Raw genomic sequence first — 20,673 nt, 5'->3', positions numbered from 1 at the left:
CTGGATGGAGGTGGGCAGTGGGGTCCCATGGGGTTTGATCCTTGGACAGGTGTCATTTAATATCTTCATCAGCAATTTGGACAAGGGTGTGAAGAGCACCCTTTCCAAGTTCGCAAATGATACCAAGTTATGGGGAAAAGTTAATACACTGGAGGGCAGGGAGCAGATACAGGCTGACCTGGACAGGTTGGATCAATGGGTGGAACAAAATAGGATTCAGTTCAACAAAGATAAATGCAAGGTCTGCACCAAGGGAGGAGGAACCCCCAGCACACCGACAGGTTGGGGGATGACCTCCTCAGTAGCTCGGAGGCTGAGAGGGATCTTGGAGTCCCAGTTGACTCCAAGATGAACGTGAGCCAGCAGTGTACCGAGGCCATCACCAAAGCCAATCGCACCTTGTTGTGTATTAGCAGATGCATGACCAACGGATTGAGGGAGGTGATGCTCCCCCTCGATGCAGCACCGGTCAGGCTGCAGCTGGAGTACCATGTCCAGTTCTGGGTGCCGCACTTCAGGAGGGCCACGGAGAATCTGGAGAGGGTCCAGAGGAGGGCCACTCCCATAATTAGTGGTCTCTGTGAAAGACCCTATGAGGGGATGTTGAGAGATCTGGATTTCTTCGGTCGTTACAAGAGACGGCTGAGGGGCGACCTTGTAGCCGCCTATAACTTTATCGGGGAGGATGGCAGGGAATTGGTGATGCGCTGTTTACCAGAGCACCCCAGGGAGTAACTCAGAAAAATGAGTGCAAACTAGTGGACAGTAGATTCACGTTAGACATTAGGAAGATATTTTTTCCAGTAAGGGTGGCCAGAATCTGGAACGGGCTGCCAAGAGAGGTGGTGCTATCACCTAACGTGGAGGTCTTCAAGAGGAGGCTAGACAGGCACCTGCTGGGGTCATCTGACCTCGGCCCTCTTTCCTGCCGGGGGCAGGGGGTCGGACACGATGATCCTTCGTGGCCCCTTCCGACTCTACGGTGTATGAACCTATGACTCTTAGCACCTAGCCATCTTGGCTCCTTACGCCACTGGAAGTAATAATTTCCAATTAACCAGGTTTTGACCTCCTCAACAGGGCAGATCAGGAGAAGGGACACGGGCGCAGATGCATCCCTCTGCCTTCTTTCCTCCAGCGCCACCGCACCCGAGAGCTGATGCCCCAAGCAGGCATCCAGGACGGGCAGGAGCAGCTATGTGAGAGCACAGACTGGAGGACCTTGCAGGCTCAATGGAGGCAGCAGCTGCAGCTGCAGGTAAGTCTGTGGATGAAGGGGACAGGGCCGTGGGTGGGGGGCAGATGGAGGCCCCAGCAGGGCTCTGGGGATGGGGGGCAGCAGCCACCCCAAAATTCACCATAGCCCCCCGATCCCCCATCCAGCAGCACTGCCACCCTCCCCGAGCACAGCGCGACTCAACACCCCGCCAGGAGGAGCCCGGCATGGCCCCCGGCCGCAGCCCGTAGCAGCAGGAGCGGCACCCCCGACTTGCACCCCCAGCTGTGCAGCGCCTAGAGTCCTATTTGAATCTCTGAATGTATCTTGTGAATCACGTACAGGCGTTGCACACATGACAGTGCTAATCACACCTTTACCTGCACGCGTTGAGGGGGCCCGAGATACACACGTACCGGGAATGGTGGATGTCCACACGTATCAAACCAGGAGGCCTGTTGGGGACTGTGAGCAGGCATTATCCGGAGGGCTATAGATTTACATTGACTCGTGTGAACTATCTACGTATCTCCAGGGAAACAAGTGTTTTTGCTCATAAAAGTCTGTTAGCGCTGGTGGGAGGTCACTGGGATGACAACGCTTGGAGAAAGGGACTGAGGTAAGCTCTTACCTCGGTCCTGGGTAAGCTTTTCGAGATAACTCTCCTGGCGCACGTCCGCGAGGGGCCAGCAGGGAAGATTATGCTTGGGGGCAACCAGCACAGGTTCATGAGAGGCAGGTCCTGTCAGACCAACCTGGTGGCCTTCTGCGACCAGGTCACAAAATCATTAGACGCAAGTGTAGCAGTGGACGTAGTCTTTCTGGCCTTCAGGAAGGCCTACCCTAGCTCCTACCCTGGCTCCTACCCTGGCGTCTTTAAGAGGAGGCTGGATGAACACCTTGCCGGGGTCGTTTGACCCCAGTAGTCATGGCAGGGGGTCGGACTGGATGATCTGCACAGGTCCATTCACCCGACCAACTATGAAACTATGAATATTCCTGGTTATAACTGGACTATTTAAAAACACAAAATGGGAAACATCCAGCTGTCCTTGTCAATATACCTATTTGCATCTTTTATCTGTCCAGAACTTTCCATCCCCGCTGTCTTTCCACACAAGTACCTGAATCACTCCCAGGGACCATTTCCCACTAATAACATAATAATATGCCTCTCGAATAACAATGATGGCTTGTTCCCATTAACTTGCCTGGGCTTGGATCAGGCTCCAGCCAGTGCAAGGGCAAGTCTAAAAGTGACAAGAAATATTGCATCCAGATGTAAAACTTGAAGAGGGACAAAGGGAGACCAAATACATTGCTACCTCTGGGATATGCCTGGACTTGTGGGATTAACACTCTTCCTTCACAAAACGTGTCTGATTCCCCATGGTCAAGACTTGGTTTCTATCTCCTCTACCGACATGTACTTCTGATAACAGACCTCCCCGCTCCAGCACTGGGTGGACGTGGGGTTTGGCACTGGTTCAGAGGAGGGGCACTGCGGACTCGTGCTGGTTCCTCTGTCCTGGACATGTTTCTCCCCGCTCGTGCGTCCCAGCGCTGGTCTGGTTGGGAGAGGAAAGGTCTGCTTGTCTCTGGGCTGCAGTTAGCTACTGACACGGTGAGGGGAGGATGTCAAGGTAACGCTGTGTAGAAGGATCACCGGTTCTAACGAGTTCGTCATTGGAGCCATCTTTAGACCGGCAATCAAATAATGACATGTCAGTAATTTGTGCTATACGATCATCTGTGTTCGCAAAAGGCAAAATTGAACTGGCATTTCAGAGTGGGGAGACTGCTTGTTTCATGACTGATGTCAAGATTTTCACCATTTTTTCACAGGCCATGCAGAAAAATGTGGATACTCTTCTGGAGGATTTCGAGAACATCCATGCATTTTTCTTGACATACAGGACCTTTGCCTCTCCTGGCGAGGTCCTAGAAATGCTCCTCAGCAGGTAAGAGCCAAGAGCTGTGGAGGAAGCTGTGATGGTGTTTAGAGGTGGGACGTTGCAAGAGATGAATAGTTTTGAAGATGGCATACTTAAGAAGTTAATGCTATGCATGTATTTCTAACAAGCTTGAAAAAAGTCAGTGTTTCAGTTGAAACAGGGTTGAAAATGCCTCCTCAGAGCTGAGTACTTTCTCAAACAAGGAGACCAATAAGTAAGTTGGACTGCTTGGTTCCTTAGTGGAAAGAGAGGACAGCTGGAGGCAAGCAGTCCTGCAAACAGCTGAACACACTGCTGGGGAAAGCCCGAGTTAACAAATCCAGGCTGTCGCTGTCCCTCTGCGTAACTCTTTGCTGCATGAATCGGCCTGTGCTGGATCAGGACCTTTCTATCTCGTCCCCCTGCTCTCTGCAAGTCTGTTCGTAGTGTCTGAGGAAGGCCGACAAAAGTCTGTAGCTCTCTGAACAAGTTATTCTCCCAGTGCCGCCCTGCCCTGCCTTGTGCCTGCCCCTAGCAGTGGTCTCCAGAACTGGTATAAAGCATACCATTAGGCACCAGGTCCCAGCATTAAATTCTCCCACAAGCATATTTCAATGGAAAATGTGGTCAGCCTTTAATATGCATAGATTTGCAATGGCCACGTTTTTCCCTACAACAGTTGGTAAAAAAGACTTCTATTTTTACTAGCAGCAAATAATTAACATCTTTATGTTGCAACTAATTCTTCTAATGTAATGTAACAGGAAAGGGTGGGCCAAATTGTACTATTTAGTTGCTGGCAATGCCCTGGTGTAGAAGGAAGCAGAAGAGGGAGGGGGACAGGGCTAAGACTTGACCTCCTTCCTGTCCTCTTGGTGGTGATATGCCATTGAACGGTGATATCCATCTGAGAGTGAACAGCGAGAGCAGTCTCAGTACTCTCACGACTTCAGAAAATGCGACAGCCCCTCTCCACATATGGAGAGCTTGAGGGGCGGAGGGGAAATCTTATCACAGCAGGCCTTCCCCAAAAGGCAGTCTCAATCTGGTCCTCAGCATGATGAGGGTGGGCTGGCAGCCAGAGAAGAAGTCATGTTAAACCAAAGTCCTGTAGAAAGAGACTCTGTGGGGTGCTAGGGTGCTAAATACAGGGGCTGCCTGCCTCCTCGCCACACACTGTAGCACCTTCGTGCCCGGGCAGTCCCTCCACCGCCCAGTGCTGCCCCCTGAGCTGGGACTGATGCTCCCTTTCAGCCCGGGACTCTTCTGCTCTGGCACAAAGTGCTGTGGTCCTGGGTGCACGTGCAGATGCTGTGCCTGGCAGCAGTTGACTCTGGCGCCAAGTGCACCAGAGTTTATGGCTCGCCTTAATGTCACATGTAGATGCACCCGATGTGCAACACCCTCTCTTTGGCGCTGGACTAAGCCAGCAGCCCTGGGGTGGGAGCAGGTCTAGTTATCACCGATCTATATGCAGGCTTCTCCTTTCTTCCAAGCCCTCCCACCTTTCCAACGATGAGTTCTGCTAATCTAGCTCTTCCATTTAACCAGATCCCCGCTTTGCTGTCCAGCCTCACTATCAGAAAAACCCATTTTATTTGATTCTCAGTGAAAGCGTGATGTAGCCATGACAGTCCAGGAATTATGGGAAAGTCAGGGATTTCTGAAGAAAACTCTCACATCTTTTACTCTGCTCAGTGTCACAATGTGGTCCTTCTCCCCCTAAACTGATCAGGCTTGGTTTCCTCTCTGACTTGGGGAGTGGTTTTCCTACTGCTCTTTTGTGCTTTTGCAGACTAATCAGAATAGTGATAGGAACGTAAATGAATACGACAAGGACATTTTACTAAGTCGTAGTTACGTTCTTGTGCGTCGTGATCTCTGATCACACCTGCTGGTCCTGTTACCCTGATGGGCTGTGCAGTCTAGTGGTGCTGAAGAGTCTAGTGGTGCTGCCCTTCCAGGTATGTTGAGCTTGTTTTTTAAATAACTCTCTAAAATATCCATTTTGACGTTTAGGCATGGAAAGCTGGAGACTTCGAGCTGCAGAGGAGATGAAAGTCCAGCTTTCTCAGCAAACTCCAGGGCAGTCCTCAGGAAGTAAGTGTGCTGTACAGCAAAACCTCAGTCAGGATTCAGAGGATGGTAAACCTGATCGCCTTTAATATATATATATATTTACACACACACACACACATACAGCCATCCTTATTGGTATCAGCAAAGAATTCACTGTATCATGCATACATTAATCGACAGAGACTGGGATGCTGCCCCAAAACTGAACAGAAACTGTCTTTTATTTTGGGGTCAGTAATTTCTGGGGGACAAAGAAAGCATGCTTGTTGCCCTTGCTTCTTTTCACCACATGTTATGCAAATATGCATGTTATTGTCTGTTATGGATTTCATTTTCTATTCTGGAAATGCCGACATACTCTAGGGGGGTGTAGCCCTGATTGTGCTTGCATGTGATGCATGTGTGTATGTCTGTGTGTATATGTTTGTTCATGCATGTGTGTGCTTGCATGTGCCTGTGTGCACATGTGCACGTGTACATGCATGTGTGTGTTTGTGTGTGTGCATGTCTTTGGCATGCACGGGTGTGTGCTTGCATGTGTCTGTGCATGCACGAGTGTGCATGTGTCTGCATGCATGTGTCTGCATGAATGTATCTGTGTGTGCTTGCATGTGATGCATGCATGTGTGTATGTCTGCGTGCATGTGTTTGTGTGCATGAAGGTTGCTGTCCCCAAAATCCCACATGAGAATTTTTTAAACATCATTTAATTGGTCATTTGATTACTCATTCCTCCTTGTGGATTTTTACATTGTGTTTACATTTGGATGCTCAAAATGGTGAAACTAACCTTTCTGAAATGAAAAAAGAAGTTGTCTTCTTCTGCCTCTAGTTCCATACGGACCATTACTTTGTTTTTAAGAAGCAGGAGTCTAATGAACCTTCCCTCAGCACATCTAGACATTGACATCTGCATGCTCTGAGGTTTGGTATGCATTGGCAGTATAAAGGACTTGAAGGATTATATTTGACCCCCGCTTGTTGATCCCGCTGACTCCCTTTAGCTCTTGGCAGTGAGTGTATGGCTGTGAGTTTCTCTATAAGAGAGGTAGCACAGCTTCCGGCAAGTAAATTAGCACAGCTTCCCGCATTAAGTAAATTGTCTTAACTGCCATGATCTTGCTTGTCAATGACTGGATTTAAGCAAGGGTTCAAGTAGCTTCAATTCTTTCATTTGTTTTGGGGAAAAACAAGATCCACGTCCTTTTCTGTCATGAGCCATCTCCAGTCAGTACCCCAGAGCTAGGAAATGCAAGACGAGAGTCTAACTTCCAAGCCCTTACACAGCATTTTCCCTCCCAGAAACAACCTTTCTACACAGTTTCATGAATAGGGTTTTTAGTTTTCCTAAGTTTAGCATTGCTCATTCCTAAGACAGGGGGGTGTTACAGAGAAAGCCCCAGGTTTTCAAACCACACTACAAAATGATTATTAATACTTACCATTACACATTATAAAATGGCTGACCTACCAGTCCCACCACCGGGAAATCCTCTTAACTGGGTGGCTGTGGGGTTGTGAAGTGCGAGTATGGCATGTTCTGGGAAGCAGCAGCTGTTGAGTCTGGACCTGAGATGGTCCAAGCTCAACCTGATCTCTAAGTCGGCTGTTAATAAAGTGCTGAGTAACCTGCTTCTCTTTGGGTTTACTTGGGAAGAAATATATATTAGTGGCTAAAGTACAGGCCTTGGAAACCAGGACTTCCTGAGTCTGCTGCCCACTCTGGAAGGGATGTGTTTTAATCCCCTATATACTTTGCTTAAGGCTTTATCAGAGCCTCTGGAAACTGCAGAGGGGAACCGCAGCCAGTCTTGGTCCCAGTCCTGATCTGGATGCATGGGGAGGGGCAGTTTGGGCCAGGGCAAGCCCAATCCAGATGTGTGAGGGAGGGGAAGGGAAGAGTGGCCCGGATGTGGGGGTGGGGGAACAGCTGGATCCTGATGCAGACATGCGGGGCATGGGGGGAGGGAAAAGCCTGGCCCAATCTGGACTCACAGGGGCAGCCTAGCCCATATCCCATGGCACAGGCAATGGCCCAAGTGAGGCTGCGTCCAGCCACGTGGAGCTTGCACTGCTCCCAGCTGCCAAATGTACGAGCCGTGGGGGAGCCCTGCGGGCTGGATGTTAGGGCTCTGGGGGCCAGATTCAGCCCGTGGGCTGGAGGTTGAATGCCCTTGTTGTGAACCAAGTTCTAATGAGCCAGGAAAACCTGAACGACGGCCTGTTCTGACTAATCCTACTACAAGAAGATATCACATGTTAGACTTCAAAGGCTTTGAGAAACATTCAAGTACCATTCTTCTATTTATAGATGACCTGGGGAGAAAGCAGACTACTTTTTCAAAAGAGCCTCTAGTCGTGTGCCCCCAGCTTGAGGTGCTTCTCATTTCAGTTCAACGAAGCACTCAGGCCTCCAAATTCTCAGGCCCTGGGATTGTAAGGTTTAGTGCCGTGGTGCAGGCACCTGGTGTCGGCTGTTCCCGGGGCTGCTCCAGCACGGGCTGGGGCGAGTGCGGACAAGCGGAGGGACGTGGACAGCACGGAGAGGGTCCAGAGGAGGGCCACCCGCGTTATCCGGAGACAGCAGGGCAGACCCTATGAGGAGAGGCTACGGGACCTGAACCTGTTCAGCCTTTGCAAGAGAAGGCTTAGGGGGGACCTGGTGGCCATCTGTAAACTTACTACGGGGGACCAGCGGGGTTTGGGAGAGACCTTGTTCCCCTGAGGGTCTCCCTGAGTAACAAGGAATAACGGCCATAAGTTGCTAGAGAGTAGGTTTAGACTAGACATCCGAAGGCACCACTTCACAGTCAGAGCGGCTAGGATCTGGAACCAGCTCCCAAGGGCAGTGGTGCTGGCTCCTACCCTGGGGGTCTTTAAGAGGAGGCTCGACGTTTACCTGGCTGGGGTCATTTGAGCCCAGTTTTCTCTCCTGCCCAGGGCAGGGGGTCAGACTAGCAGATCTACAAGGTCCCTTCCCACCCTATATGTATGAATCTATGAATTGATGAATTGTAAAGTGGGTTTGCATTATGCAAATTTGACTGATGTGCCGTGCTCCAGGAATGCGTGTACAGCAGAAATCGAAGGAAACCTGTATTTACGGTCTCCTGATACAAGAATTTAGGGCCACCTCATTAAATGATGAGGCAGCAGGTTTGAAACAACCAAAAGGAAGTACTTTTTCACACTTCACTAATTTGTGACACACATCACTCCCGGATGTTGTGGAGGCCAGTACTATAACCAGGTTCAGTGAAAGATTGCAACTGCCCTTTCGAAAGGTGCCAATCTGGGGCTGTCAGTCATAGGGCTTAGGGATGGCCACATGCGTGGTGACTTAGCAAGCATCGTGACGGAGGATGCATCTCTCTGTTCTCTTTCTTCTACTCATCCTCCAAAACATCTGCTCCTTACCACTTGTGGAGACAGTGTTGTGAGATAGCCGGGCCTCTGCTCTGACCCAGATTGTGATTCTTACGGTCCTATGTCTCATGTCTGTTCAGGAGAATGGGAATTATTCCTGCCTGTCTGTGGGAGACAAGGGGAGAGACTGGCAGACCTGAAAAGCTGTCGCAATGGCTTAGCTGAAGTTCACCCACTCAAGTTGGCATTTCTTCTGTGTGTGACACTAGGAGAGAAACACTGCAGAAAGTGGCCCAAAAGTAGCAAGAAAAAAAGCAAGCAAGAAAAGTAGAAAGCGAGAAAAGCCAGGCGATTTGTGTGTTGTGTAAAGGTGGTGTTTAGGGCAAGATGTTCGTGTTTTGCCTGTGTCTCCTCTACTTTGTTTGCTGTAATACTGGATCAAATTGGAGGATGGTGATATGGCTAAAAATAGTTATAACTGTCCTATATTTTGCATCTTGAGGATACAACTCAGGGTTCATTCACTAGCTTTGATCAGTAATTAAGAGTGGTAAAATGTGTGTCAGTGAGTTTAGACCATGATTACGGAAAAAGGTGCCCAGATCAGAACTCCTTGCTCGCTCATAGCAGAAGGAATAGATTCATCTTTTTATACAGGTTTGAATGACAGATATCACTGTTACAAAGACTGATTATGACCGGATTTTGTCAACGTATTTCTTTTCAGTCCAGTCATCTTCTTTTTGAAAATCTGGCTGCACTTCAGCGCTGAAGATTTCAGGGAGCCGCCAAAGCACCTCACTCTGGAGAAGGTGATAGCCCACCTTCACAAAGAGGTCCCTGGCTCTGAAACTGAAATGGAGGCGAAACATCTCCTCCGCCAGTTGAAAAACGTAGGAGAAAATGAGAGTAAGTTATATATTTTTTCAAGCTATCACTGCATCATCTCCGAAACTGCACTAAAGAATTGCATTTGCGGGGGTAAATGTTACCCATATCAAATTGACACATGGTCCTTAACCCAGTTTGAAACTTTCCTGTGGCCAATCACTTGCTGGGTATGCTTCTGGGACCTGGTGCAATGTGCTAACGTCTAGCTTTGGCACAGAAGTGAAAGGAAATGATATATGAAATAGAGGATACAAAAGCAAAGCAGTTTTTCAACCCATAAACTTGACCAGGTGGATGTTCCAGGAAGAAGGTGTTATTTTAGAAATGGGTACACCGCCAGATAAAATCAGGCATTTAAATGTGGATAAAAGATGCATTGCATCCCTGGAGAAAGGAGTTCCCCGGCCAACTTTTTCTTCAGCCCCAAAAACGTTCATATCTCCAAGGTGGCTAAAAGGTGACTAATGAGATTGTATCCTGGATTTGGTTCCAGTGGGCCAAGAAAATGTTCAGGTCTATGTTTCGATCCAACTCTTGTTCAAAGTGAGCAGAAGTTTCTAGGGGTTTTGTTCTTGCATTTATTTCTTGTAGTAATATTTGAAAAAGGTTCTTAAACTTTGAGTGACAGCCACCTCACTTGACTGAGAAGTGTCAATGAGTTAGACTATAGGGGAAATGCCAGTGGAAATTAAGAGGTTAACATCTTGTAGAACAAGATCTGGAGTTGATTTTACTGAGTTAAGATAAAGAGAGAGAGAGGAGAGATGCCAGTTGGGGAGGGAAGGGATCAGAAATGGAGGACAGAGAGCTGATTTTTGTAAACAATTGTTAAAAAAATTCTATATCTGTGGCTTCTTTTCATCAACTATCCATACATAACTAAGGCTGGTCCAGCCATTTTCACTCACCTCATTTAGCTGAAAATAAACTGGTGTATCTAGGCCAGCCCGGGGACCATCCCGAGGACCATCCCGAGGACCAGCCACAGGAGCAGCTGGGAGATCAGCCTGGGGACCTGCCTGAGGTCCAGCCCGGGGAGCAGCCCAAAGGCCAGCCCGGGGAGCAGCTGGAGGACCAACCTGGGGACCATCCTGACAACCAGCCGGGGGACCAGCCCAGGGACCAGCCCAAGGGCCAGCCAGGGGACCTGCCTGAGGTCCAGCCCAGGGACCTGCCTGAGGTCCAGCCCGGGGAGCAGCCTGAGGGCCATCTGGGGGACCGACCTGGGGACCTGCCCGAGGGCCAGCCTGGGGACCTGCCTGGAGTCCAACCCAAGGGCCAGCCCGGGGACCAGCCTGAGGGCCAGGCCGGGAACCTGCCTGAGGTCCAGCCCAGGAAGCAGCCCAAGGGGCAGCCCAGGGAGCAGCTGGAGGACCAACGTGGGGACCAGCCCGAGGGCCAGCCAGGGGACCAGCCCAAGGACCATCTGGGGCACCGACTTGGGGACCTGCCTGGAGTCCAGCCCAAGGTCCAGCCCAGGGACCTGCCCAGGGACCAGCCCAAGAACCTGCCTCAGGAAAAGGTAGGGTCTAGAACCTTTTGTTCAAAGTATTCAATAGGAAAAGGGTATGAGGAATTGCCGATATTTGTATTCTAAGTGAAAATTGAATTTCCACGTGCATTGTTTAGTCCTGTCCCCCAGAAAGCTGTTCATAGCTGTGACCAAACACAAGTGCACGGCTGCAAACAGCTTAAATGGCCCACTGGGTGAAAATCTGGCTCCTCATTGCATGTAGTATCAGCTAAAGATGTTTCAAAACGTAGTGTCTTGTGTAACGTGTGTCTGCTGGGGCTCCCAGCCTGTCGGTGTTTTCAGAATGGGAGTGGGGCAAGGGAGCAGAAGGAGCTGAGTCTTAGGGTTTTTCAGGCCCCCTCTACAGGGTGGTCCCAGTGTATTACAGGCCCCCCAAGGTGGGGTGGCTCCAACTCCCCCACTCCACCCCTCAACACCAGCTGCAGAGCCCCAAGAACGAGCTCCCTCCACTGCCTTTCCCCCCTGCCATGCTGAAACAGCCAACACTGCACAGAGCTTGGCCCTTGTTGTGGGAACCTGCTTGCAGGCTCCCAGCAGGCAGCTAGATCCCCACCTCTCCAGACCAACACTTAACTTCTGTTTGGTCTCGGGCAATGTAGCAACTCAGAACGCGTTGCAAAAATCATTCTGACTTACAGCTGGGAGCTCCACTTCTCTCTGCACCCTTAGGGCATGGCCACACAAGCAGGCATGTGTGCTTGCACCAGTTCAACTAGGACCAGCACGTATTTGACCCAGGGATTTCTGCCTCAGCCAAATGCCTGGCCACACCCTATGGTGTGGGGCAAGTTGTGCCACTTGGGGCAAAATAACCCCGCCCAGCTCCTCTCAAATCTGCAGCCAGGGGGAGCTAGAGCCTGGGGCCAGCAGCTGCTTGCAGGAGGGTGGTAGGACAGGGGGTGGAGATAGGTTTGGGGGGATTGTGGGGGGACTGTGGGTGAGTGGGGACTGTGGGAGGTGGGTGCTCAGGTAGGGTGGGTCCTCTGCCCCGCAACAAGGCATAGCTCCCCCACACAGCACGTGGACTGCCGCCCCCAGGACCACAGCATTCCCCCCTGCCAGGCCCACATGCCCCTTGCAGGGCCCACAGCTCCCCCACATGGCCCACCCCCCACAATACCTCAGCCCCCGTGCACAGCCCACAGCTCACTGGGAGCAGCAGTGAGCACTGCGGCACTTGGGGTCTCCTGGCACATCCCCACATGCGGCACGGAGCAGTGCGGCTCGGCACCGGCCGCTCCTCTGCCACATCACCTGGGCCCACTCCCGGAGACCACCTGTCATGCTGGCCCAGGTCCTGTGTGCATGGGCACCACGTGCCATCGGGCAGGGCCTGTTTCATTCATGCAGGACCCACCCTCCTCAACACACAGTCCCCATGAGGGACATGGGGCCCCGAGTGACAGCATGAGTGACCCAGAGCTACTCGAAAGCACACAGTGCCGCACTAAACCAGGCCAGGCCCATGCGATGGGCTAGAGGCAGTGCCAGGTGGCGGGCAGCCGAGGCTGAGTTGCACTGCCCCGCAGTGAAGGAGGGATTGGGGCTGGGGCTGGGGCTGGGACTGGGACAAGCTGCGCAGCCGGGGCAGGGGGATGTGGGACTTGGGGAGGGGACGGGGGTGGCGCAGCTTGCTCTGGGTGGAAGGGGGCAAGCAGCAGCAGGGCATAGCTCCCACTCCCGGCACTGCCACACCTGCATCCTGTGCCCCCTCACCCCGGCTGGGCAACCGGCCGGTGATGCCCTGCTTCCACTTACCCAGCCGGGGCAGGGAGGCACGGGATGTAGGCACGGCAGTGCTGGGAGTGGGGTCTATGCCCTGCTACTGCTTGCCCTCTTCTGCCCGGAACAAGCTGCATTTGCATCATGCCCCTGCCCACCGCCCGTCCTGGCTGGGCAAGAGGCGGCGGGGCATATCCCACACTCCCAGCACTATTGTGCCCACATCCCGGGCCCCCCTGCCCCCCTGGGCAGAAGTCAGAGGAGCCTGTAAACACAAAGGAGTGCAGGAGATGGAAGCAAAGTTTCCAGGGTTTTGGAATATTAGTTTACTTTCCATATCACAACCTTGCCCAATAGGTAATGGCAGAGAAAGGTCAGTAGGCGCATCTGCCCTGCAGGAGCTCCTTCCTAAGCAAAGCACGTCGTGTAGTTGGGAATGCCACCATTTCTTTCAGCAGACAAGGTTCTTTAGGGAAAAGTGCTATCTTTTATTAGACCAACTAAATACCCATTTCAAACAACCAAAATCGATGTCTTCCGTGTTTCAGGGGTGTTAATTGTAGATGGAATACTAAATATGAATACTTCATTGCAAATACCAAACCAAGTTACTCCTGTAGGTAGGACACCACCACTAACAACATTCAAGAACCAGGCATAGACCCAAAATACCTGCTTCTGGTTCTGCTCTTTCATCCCTACTGCTTCCACCATGTTTGTGACTTTTTCCCTTCTTTTATTTTTCATTATGTACATCTCTGAATGCTCATCATCTCATTCATGCGTACCTTCCATGGCCACACCTTCATCACCTCCTCCTTCCTCCACCTCTGATCCACTCGGTCTGCACCTTACTCCCAGAAGAACGGAGAAGCCCGTATCGTTCGCTGCACATTGCAGAGCGGCAAAGGTGCTGCATACAAAGGTATTCTGGTAAGTGATGTGGAAGAGCTGTGTAGATTTATTACTGGATGTGTGTTCACTCTGGATGACAAGTTATATGTAAATTCTCTGCTGCTCTGTTTCACACCAAGACAAAGCTTTGAAATATTAGGGGCCACCTCATGCCCTTGATTCTTAGGAGAATTGACATTGGCATTTTAGTAGTCAAAGTACATTCCACCTCCTAAACTTTTCTCTGGGCTTTCAGCTGGATAATATCCACCACTTGTCCTCAATCATTGACTAAGGTAACAGGAAACCATGCACACCACTTGTATGAATGGGCATGTGTGCACAGGTAGGCAGACTGATACACTGAAGAACAGCCTGGAGGCAAGTCACGGAAAGATGCTGTATAGCAATAGACAAATAGGAGCCCAAAGAGCATACACTTCTAAATATCATAGTGTATTATCCCTCATTTTCTCTTATAGAAAAGTAGAGCTGGAAGACCTCAGGAGGCCATCTAATCTAACCCCCTGCTGACGGCAGGATGATTCCTGACTAAACCTTTCCACTCAATTTATGTCTGACCTATTCTTAATACTGCAGAAACCAACCTCCTGCACAACTACTAGTCTCAATGCCCAAAACACCAAGAATAACCATAACCCACGACAGTTAAAGCAAGGAGATGGAGGCCCAATCCCAAATGTGGTGCTAGGTAGGACCCCGAGCACAGAAGCAAAATCCAGGAACTTGTCAGTTTTTTTAGTTCTCACAAGAGCAATCAGCACACCCGACTCCAAATCCCCAGCCCTAGCTGCAGCCAACAGACAGTGCTCCCAGTGCGTTTGCTGTCCTTCCCTGTCCTGTGTTGTCTGCAGCTTTGCTCAGGAAGCTCTTTATTCCTGCATCCAAATCCTCTGAACAGCAGCGGAGCCAGGACAGATCCCTGTAGGAGTCCACTCAAAGCCTCCTGCCGTTCCCACCTGGATCCATGCAGAATGACTTTTGCTTGTGGCTGTTGAGCCAGTTGTCTATCTGCTTTGGAGTCATTTGCTTTTCCCCATGTTTCTCCCAGTTGTTTGTGAGAAGGTTGTGTGGGAAACCATTAAGAGATAAACCCTGGCACTTTGCAGTGAAAGGGAAACGGTTTCGAGGGAAACCCTGGGCCAGATGCATGGTGATGCAGCTGCTGCTTGTGCCATCTCACTGGCTCAAGGTAGATTTAGGCAAGAAAAGCCTTGATGGCATAGGACCAGCCTAGTGGCTTCTGGGACTCTGCTACATGTGGGTGATCACGCTGCAATGAAAGATTTCAGCGAGACAGAGGCAAAATAAAAGGACATTCATAGTGGTCTTTTTTATACCAGGGACAAACCAAATCTAGAGATGCAGCTTTGTAGTGTAAAATACACACAGAAACCGTCACCCTTTGCTAGGATGTGCTGTGCACAAGGCTATTTCCATCTCTGTAATTTCCATTCGTGCACTGTCTGTACCTCACCCATGAGACACCAAACCAACATGCCAGATAGATAAACTGAAAACAAATGTCAAGAAACAAAGAAGCAAAATCATTCATTGCAAAATGCTTTTTCCAGTTAACCAGCCAAGACAGGACTGTAGACGTCATTTCAAAAATCATGACAAAATACCATCTAGACGTGGAGGAAGCAGAAAAGTACCAGCTTGTGCAGGTCATTTCAGAGCACAAAGGTAAGAGAGCAAAACTTTTTGCAGGTTCAGATATCCTCCTCATATTTGCAGAAGAACATGCCTATGAATCCATTTTAGAAATAGTGCTTTGTTTCATCTCATAGCCAGGTGGAGTAGACCTCCCTCTTGATTACCTGGTAGGAGTCAGCACACCTCTACTCCCCTTTGGGATGGCATGGGTGCAGTTGGGAAAGACTGACAATTAGAGATCCAGTGCTGACGTGTCCAGTTGTCTGAAGTCAGGGCCAAATGAAACAGAACAAACTGGGAGCATCACCTGCACACTGACTGGTGCCCAGAAAGCCACAGGGACGACACAGTCCAGATCCACTCCCTGAAATCCATCCTGCTTGAAAATCTATGATCTCTGCACCAGGAATTTGTGATGATTTGTGTAAACTCAGCATCACAGTATTAATTCTGGTGCAGCACAGTACAGCCTCCCTCTCCTCCAGTTAGTTAAGTATTGGCTGAAGCCGTTTTTTGTCCTGATACGTCCAATCCCCTTGTGAGTGATGACATCCTTGCCTTCAATAACTTCCTGGAGAAGACTGAAGTTTACTAGATGTTTGAAATGGGCACAGCTCCTTTCTTGCCCGTGCATGTAAACTGAGTCACAGGGCTATATCCCACTTCACCTTGTGTGCCTAAACAGCATGGCCACAGCCACAGTGCTGCAGTTTTGGGTGGGGTTGTGCTCCAGCTCAGCATGTTTGAAGCCATGAACAGGTCAGGTATGCCCATTAGGCCGTACTATCATTCATGACACTTTGGCTGGGCAAAAGCTCATTGGAGAGATGGGAAGGCTACTCATCGAGGGAGCGGGAGACCCAGTGCCCAGCCCCACCTTCCTGACAATCTCTCTCAGCAATCTGTTTCATGACTTCACCACCTGAGAGTTAGGAAGTATTTCCTCATTTCCAACTTAAATGCCCCCGTTGGAATATAAGCCCGTTAGTATACCCGCTGTAATCACAGACAACTAGAGATCCTCTTTACAAGTAACAACCTTTTTGAAGATTTCTAACACCCCATCCATTTTCTCAGGATTACATAATCCAGGTCTTCCAACTTTTCCTGTCTAGGACAATATTAGACCTTTCCTCGTTGTTGTTGCTCTTCTCTGGATTCTTTCCAGTTTCTCTGTTTCTTATAAAGCATGATGCCTTGAACTGACCAGTTTTCCAGCTAAGGCCTCCCCAATGCTGAATATCATTGAAAAATGGTTTCCCCTACTTTGCATGCAACATGCATGTTAACACAGCCCCACATGCTCTTATTCTGTTTCAGTTTTTGTAACAATATTGCAGGGATGACTCATGTTTAGCTTCTGCTCTACTCCTGTAACTATTATACTATTCTTTCATTAATTTAAGACCATTTTTTCCATTTGGTCACGGTCATTGAGAATCCTCAACCTATCTTCCAGATCTTCTGCTGTCCTACCTCGCTTGGCATCATCTGCAGATTTCCTAAGCGTATGCTCAGTTCCTTGAGACCTCTAGGACACATTTTATGCGGACTGAGATAAGAAGTCATTAAACACGTTGCCTTTTCCACATTGAACAATTTTAATTCCCTTTCCCCAATCAGTAATGGACCTACACTTCCTTTGGTCCTTGACATCTAACTTCAAAGGGTGCTTGTGTGTCTCGTAGTAGCTGTATTGCAGTGCCTTGGTCTGCCCGGGTTTTTCCTTTATTGCCATCTGTAGTATTGTAGCTACGCTTCCCCATTTTGAGAGATTCCTTGTTAAGTTTCAAGTCACAAAAGCATTTGCTGTTTAGCCAAGCCAGTCCGTTGACGTGATTCTTAACCTTCCTCACACAGGGATGATGTATCCTCGTGCCCTTAATATTCCCTCGAAGGTACAACCAAATTCCCCGATTCCTTCTTCCTTTAAATGTACTGTCCCTGGGATCCTGGCCACCAGTAGTTTGAGGTTTTGCATGCCCGTACTAACCTTTACTATTTATTTGTACTCTTGTCATGCCTAAAGCCATACTTATGGTCAAAGACCCTACTGGGGAAAGCACTGTATAAATCCCGAGCATTATCCACAAAACAGCTTCACCTTCACAGAGGGCTACCTGATTGTAGGCATTGCACTTGCAGTGTTTGGCAAGCCCTAAGCCTGCTGGGTATCTTGAGTGGCAGGAGGAGAGTCTACCATCAATCCCTGACCATTGCGAGGTCAAACTATCATCACCATCAAATCAGCAGCAGTATCAGGCCCTGCCCTGGATTTGCCAGCCCTCTTTCAGAGCCAGTGAAGAGAGGGAGGATGCAAAGGGAGGGGAGAAAGGCAGGTTGAGCAGGCTTCTTTCTGCTCACCTCTGGCACCCAGCAGCCCAACGCCTCAGTGTCCCCCTCCCCACACATGCACCTCCCTGGAAAACAGCTGTCTCCCATTGCTAGCAGACAGGTACCTGTGAGCTCCAGGAGCAGCAATCTCCTCTGCTGCCAAAAGGCAAAGCTCAACCCCTGTTCTTGGTGCATGAGGAGGTAAAGGGGTTGTCTCAGCTGAATGGAAAGGAATTTGCCTTGACCTTTTTGTTGAATAAAGAACCCAAAACATGCAAGCTGTAGACAACCACACATGGAAATGATGCGTTAAGAAAGCAAGTCAAATGATTGCCTTTCAACCTAAATGTACAGCCCTGTGTGTATGCATCATGCTACTGTCTGTAGTCAATGATCTCTGAGCCAGAAAACTGTTTCATGTAGTGCACAGGTAAGTTTGGTGCTCTCAGACTTCCAGAAGCATGACTTTGGATGGTCCAACATCTTCTCATAGTTTTGCTGCTGGTGGGAAAGGAGGTGTTATAACTAGTAAAAACCAAATTAAAGAACCTCATTTAGACTTCCAAATGGCACGTGTCCAGCCAGCATGCACCTCTGAATGCTCCCCAGTTTTCTACGCTTGCTCGCAGTGCTACTATCCAGAGTAAATCACTCGACGCTTCTTTGCTTTTCTCTTTCTGCAGAGCTAGTCTTCCCGCAGGGAGCAAACGTGTTCTCTGAAATGAACAGCCAGGGCAATGCAGACTTCAGTATAAGAAGAAAACCAGCTTTTGTTGTCACCCCAGGGCCTGCTGAAATCAAGAAAAAGAGGAGGCGCCTACCTCGCCTCTTTAGAGGCAGCAGGCTCAGACCTGAATGAAAGCTTTTTAAAAGGGAGCTGACATAAATAACACCGTCAGGCTGGGGGACACTGGGAACCTGTGGGGGGTTGGGGTGCAGGCATGGGAGGGAGGGGGTCAGGTGGGAATGGGGAGCAGAAGGAAATATAATCTATGTTCAGGAGGGATGTTGGGCACAAGGAGTCGGAGGGATAGGGGGAAAATGGGAGGGAGGTTTGTTTCAAGGCGGGGATGGGGGTAGGGTTTTGCAATTGCAAAGAAGCAGACACCCGGGTGGGGGAAGGGGTATATACCCTTCCCCCTGCCCCCCCAGCCCTGCCGGTGCCCCTCACTCCCAACCCACAGCCCCTTTCCCTCCCACCCCCACATACCTCCTGCTGCTCCTCCCTTATCCAGGAGAATGAAAGTAACCATCAATCCCTTCTTCAATTGCCCTGATCCCCCTCAGCCTGCTCACCTCTGCCTGGAGCCCCCTCTCCTGCCCCTCCAGGGCCTCAATCCGGGCACAGGTGGGACAGGCAAGAGACTCCCGGCCCCGACGCTACCCCCAGGCCTCAGAGGTCCCGCCAGGCAACCCCCGCAGACAGGGCTCAGGGCACTGCCGACCCACCCAAGGGGCCTGTCTCGGTGGAGGCCTCCCAGGAGCTGTGGGCTGAAGGCAGCAGGAGGGCAGGGGCCTTGGCTGCGCTCCATGTCACCCCGTAGTAGCACCCCTCCTCCTTCACTTCCCTGAATCTCTGGCATAAGCCCCCACGTGCTCCTGCCCACGACTGGCCTGTGAACTGCCGCAAACTGCTCCGCTGTTGGCAGTCCCTGTTCGCTGGCTGCCTGGTCCCAGCCTGATCCCCAGCAGTTTGTGATGCACTCTTGGGAGATGAGGTTAATTATATGCTCAAGACCTTTCCCAGCTTGCAGTGGCATGCATAGTTTTCAAACTTTTTTTAGGAAGGCTTCTAGATCATCTCCATGTTTGTTGTGAGGGAAGATTGGGGTGTTCAGCCTGAGGGGAGCAGCTGGGGCTCGCTACGCGCCTGCAACTCCAGGGTTTGACTGCATCCTGAGTACTGCGCGATGGTGTTTGCACTTGAACCTGGCCTCTTGGGCACCATGCTCATGCTGGCGCTGGACCTCTTCGTGCTGGCGCTGGCCCTCCTTGTGCTGGCACTGGGCCTCCTTCTCCACCATCTCCATTCGCTTCAGCTCTAGCTCATGCTTGACCTTGCGCTCCTCAGCTTCCAGCTGCAGCTGGTAGTTGCACAAGTCCCACTCAGAGGACGGCCCCTCGGGTTCTGCATGCACGTGCGGAGATCTTGCAGCCTGGTCATCATCACACAGGATCTTAATCAGGTCTCTCTTCTGCTCCTTCCTCTCTCTCTCTTCACCTCTTTCAAGTTGACCGCAGTCATGTGGTCATACTCGTCAGCCACCCCAGCTATCTACACTGACCACTTGACCCGATGCCAAATGAGAGATTGTTTGCTCAAGGGTTTCCAGTGACTCTGTTCCCTTCCCCAAATGATGCCTTCAAGACACAGGTTGTCGGATCCCACAGCTACCATCACACGTGGTGGGCCAGTAGGGGCTGCTCCTGCATTGAGCCGTGTGTCTCACTGCACCCAACCACCTTCCAGGCTCCAAGTGCCTCCGTGGGGGCACCTCACGTCCAGCCGCCCCCACTCCTGGAGCACACCTGCAAGCCTGGGGTAATGAAACCACCATCCACAATCTGGTCTGATCTTGGTCCTGTGCCCCATGGGAAAGACAGGCCTAGTAGTCCTTGATGGTATTTAATCCACTGCACAAACTTGGGGTGTTTCCCTGTCTGAAGCAGATATAGTGGTTTCCCTTACTCAGCCGAACCAAGGGGATCCCAAGGCATCATCTACACCCTCCCCCAATGAGTCTCCCATGCTAGGTACACAGGAGAAATGTATTGGTTACAAGAAGTAGGTTTGGAATATGGCACAGGATAGAGCAATATCAGAGAAATCCCTGATAGCCTTTGATCACGCATCTGAGTTCATGCAGGCTATCTATTTAGTTAGTGAGGCTGTGCAAAATTTTGCCGGGTGTTTCATTCAAAGCTGTTTCAAAGTGTTTCAGGCTCAAAACAGTGAAACTGAAACACAACAAAAGGAGTCAAAATGAAAGAAGGGCACTTGTAACATTTCAAAAGCTTGAAAC

The 20,673-nt window shown here is 50.3% G+C and overlaps 1 protein-coding gene across 1 annotated transcript; it reads left to right on the top strand.

Annotated features, from left to right (window-relative positions):
- Positions 1-348: 348 nt before the first annotated feature.
- On the top strand, positions 349-18,567 carry LOC132249459 (ral guanine nucleotide dissociation stimulator-like). Its single transcript, XM_059724634.1, has 9 exons — positions 349-354; positions 1,139-1,258; positions 3,062-3,177; positions 5,170-5,250; positions 9,323-9,504; positions 10,428-11,008; positions 13,607-13,675; positions 15,232-15,346; positions 18,334-18,567. Exons 1-9 carry the CDS (start codon positions 349-351, stop codon positions 18,507-18,509), a joined length of 1,446 nt encoding a protein of 481 aa, XP_059580617.1. The 3' UTR covers positions 18,510-18,567.
- The last annotated feature ends 2,106 nt before the right edge of the window (positions 18,568-20,673 follow it).

The sequence above is a fragment of the Alligator mississippiensis genome, chromosome 1, assembly GCF_030867095.1.
Source record: "Alligator mississippiensis isolate rAllMis1 chromosome 1, rAllMis1, whole genome shotgun sequence".
NCBI lineage: Eukaryota > Metazoa > Chordata > Crocodylia > Alligatoridae > Alligator > Alligator mississippiensis.
The sequence above is the reverse complement of the archived record's forward strand: the minus strand, read 5'-3'. Positions and strand labels throughout refer to the sequence as shown.

Excerpts from the sequence above, each read along its gene's own strand:
- LOC132249459 (XM_059724634.1), top strand. Across the intron at positions 1,259-3,061 it reads GGCAGCAGCTGCAGCTGCAG|GCCATGCAGAAAAATGTGGA; the intron begins GTAAGTCTGTGG and ends ATTTTTTCACAG. Across the intron at positions 3,178-5,169 it reads CTAGAAATGCTCCTCAGCAG|GCATGGAAAGCTGGAGACTT; the intron begins GTAAGAGCCAAG and ends TTTGACGTTTAG.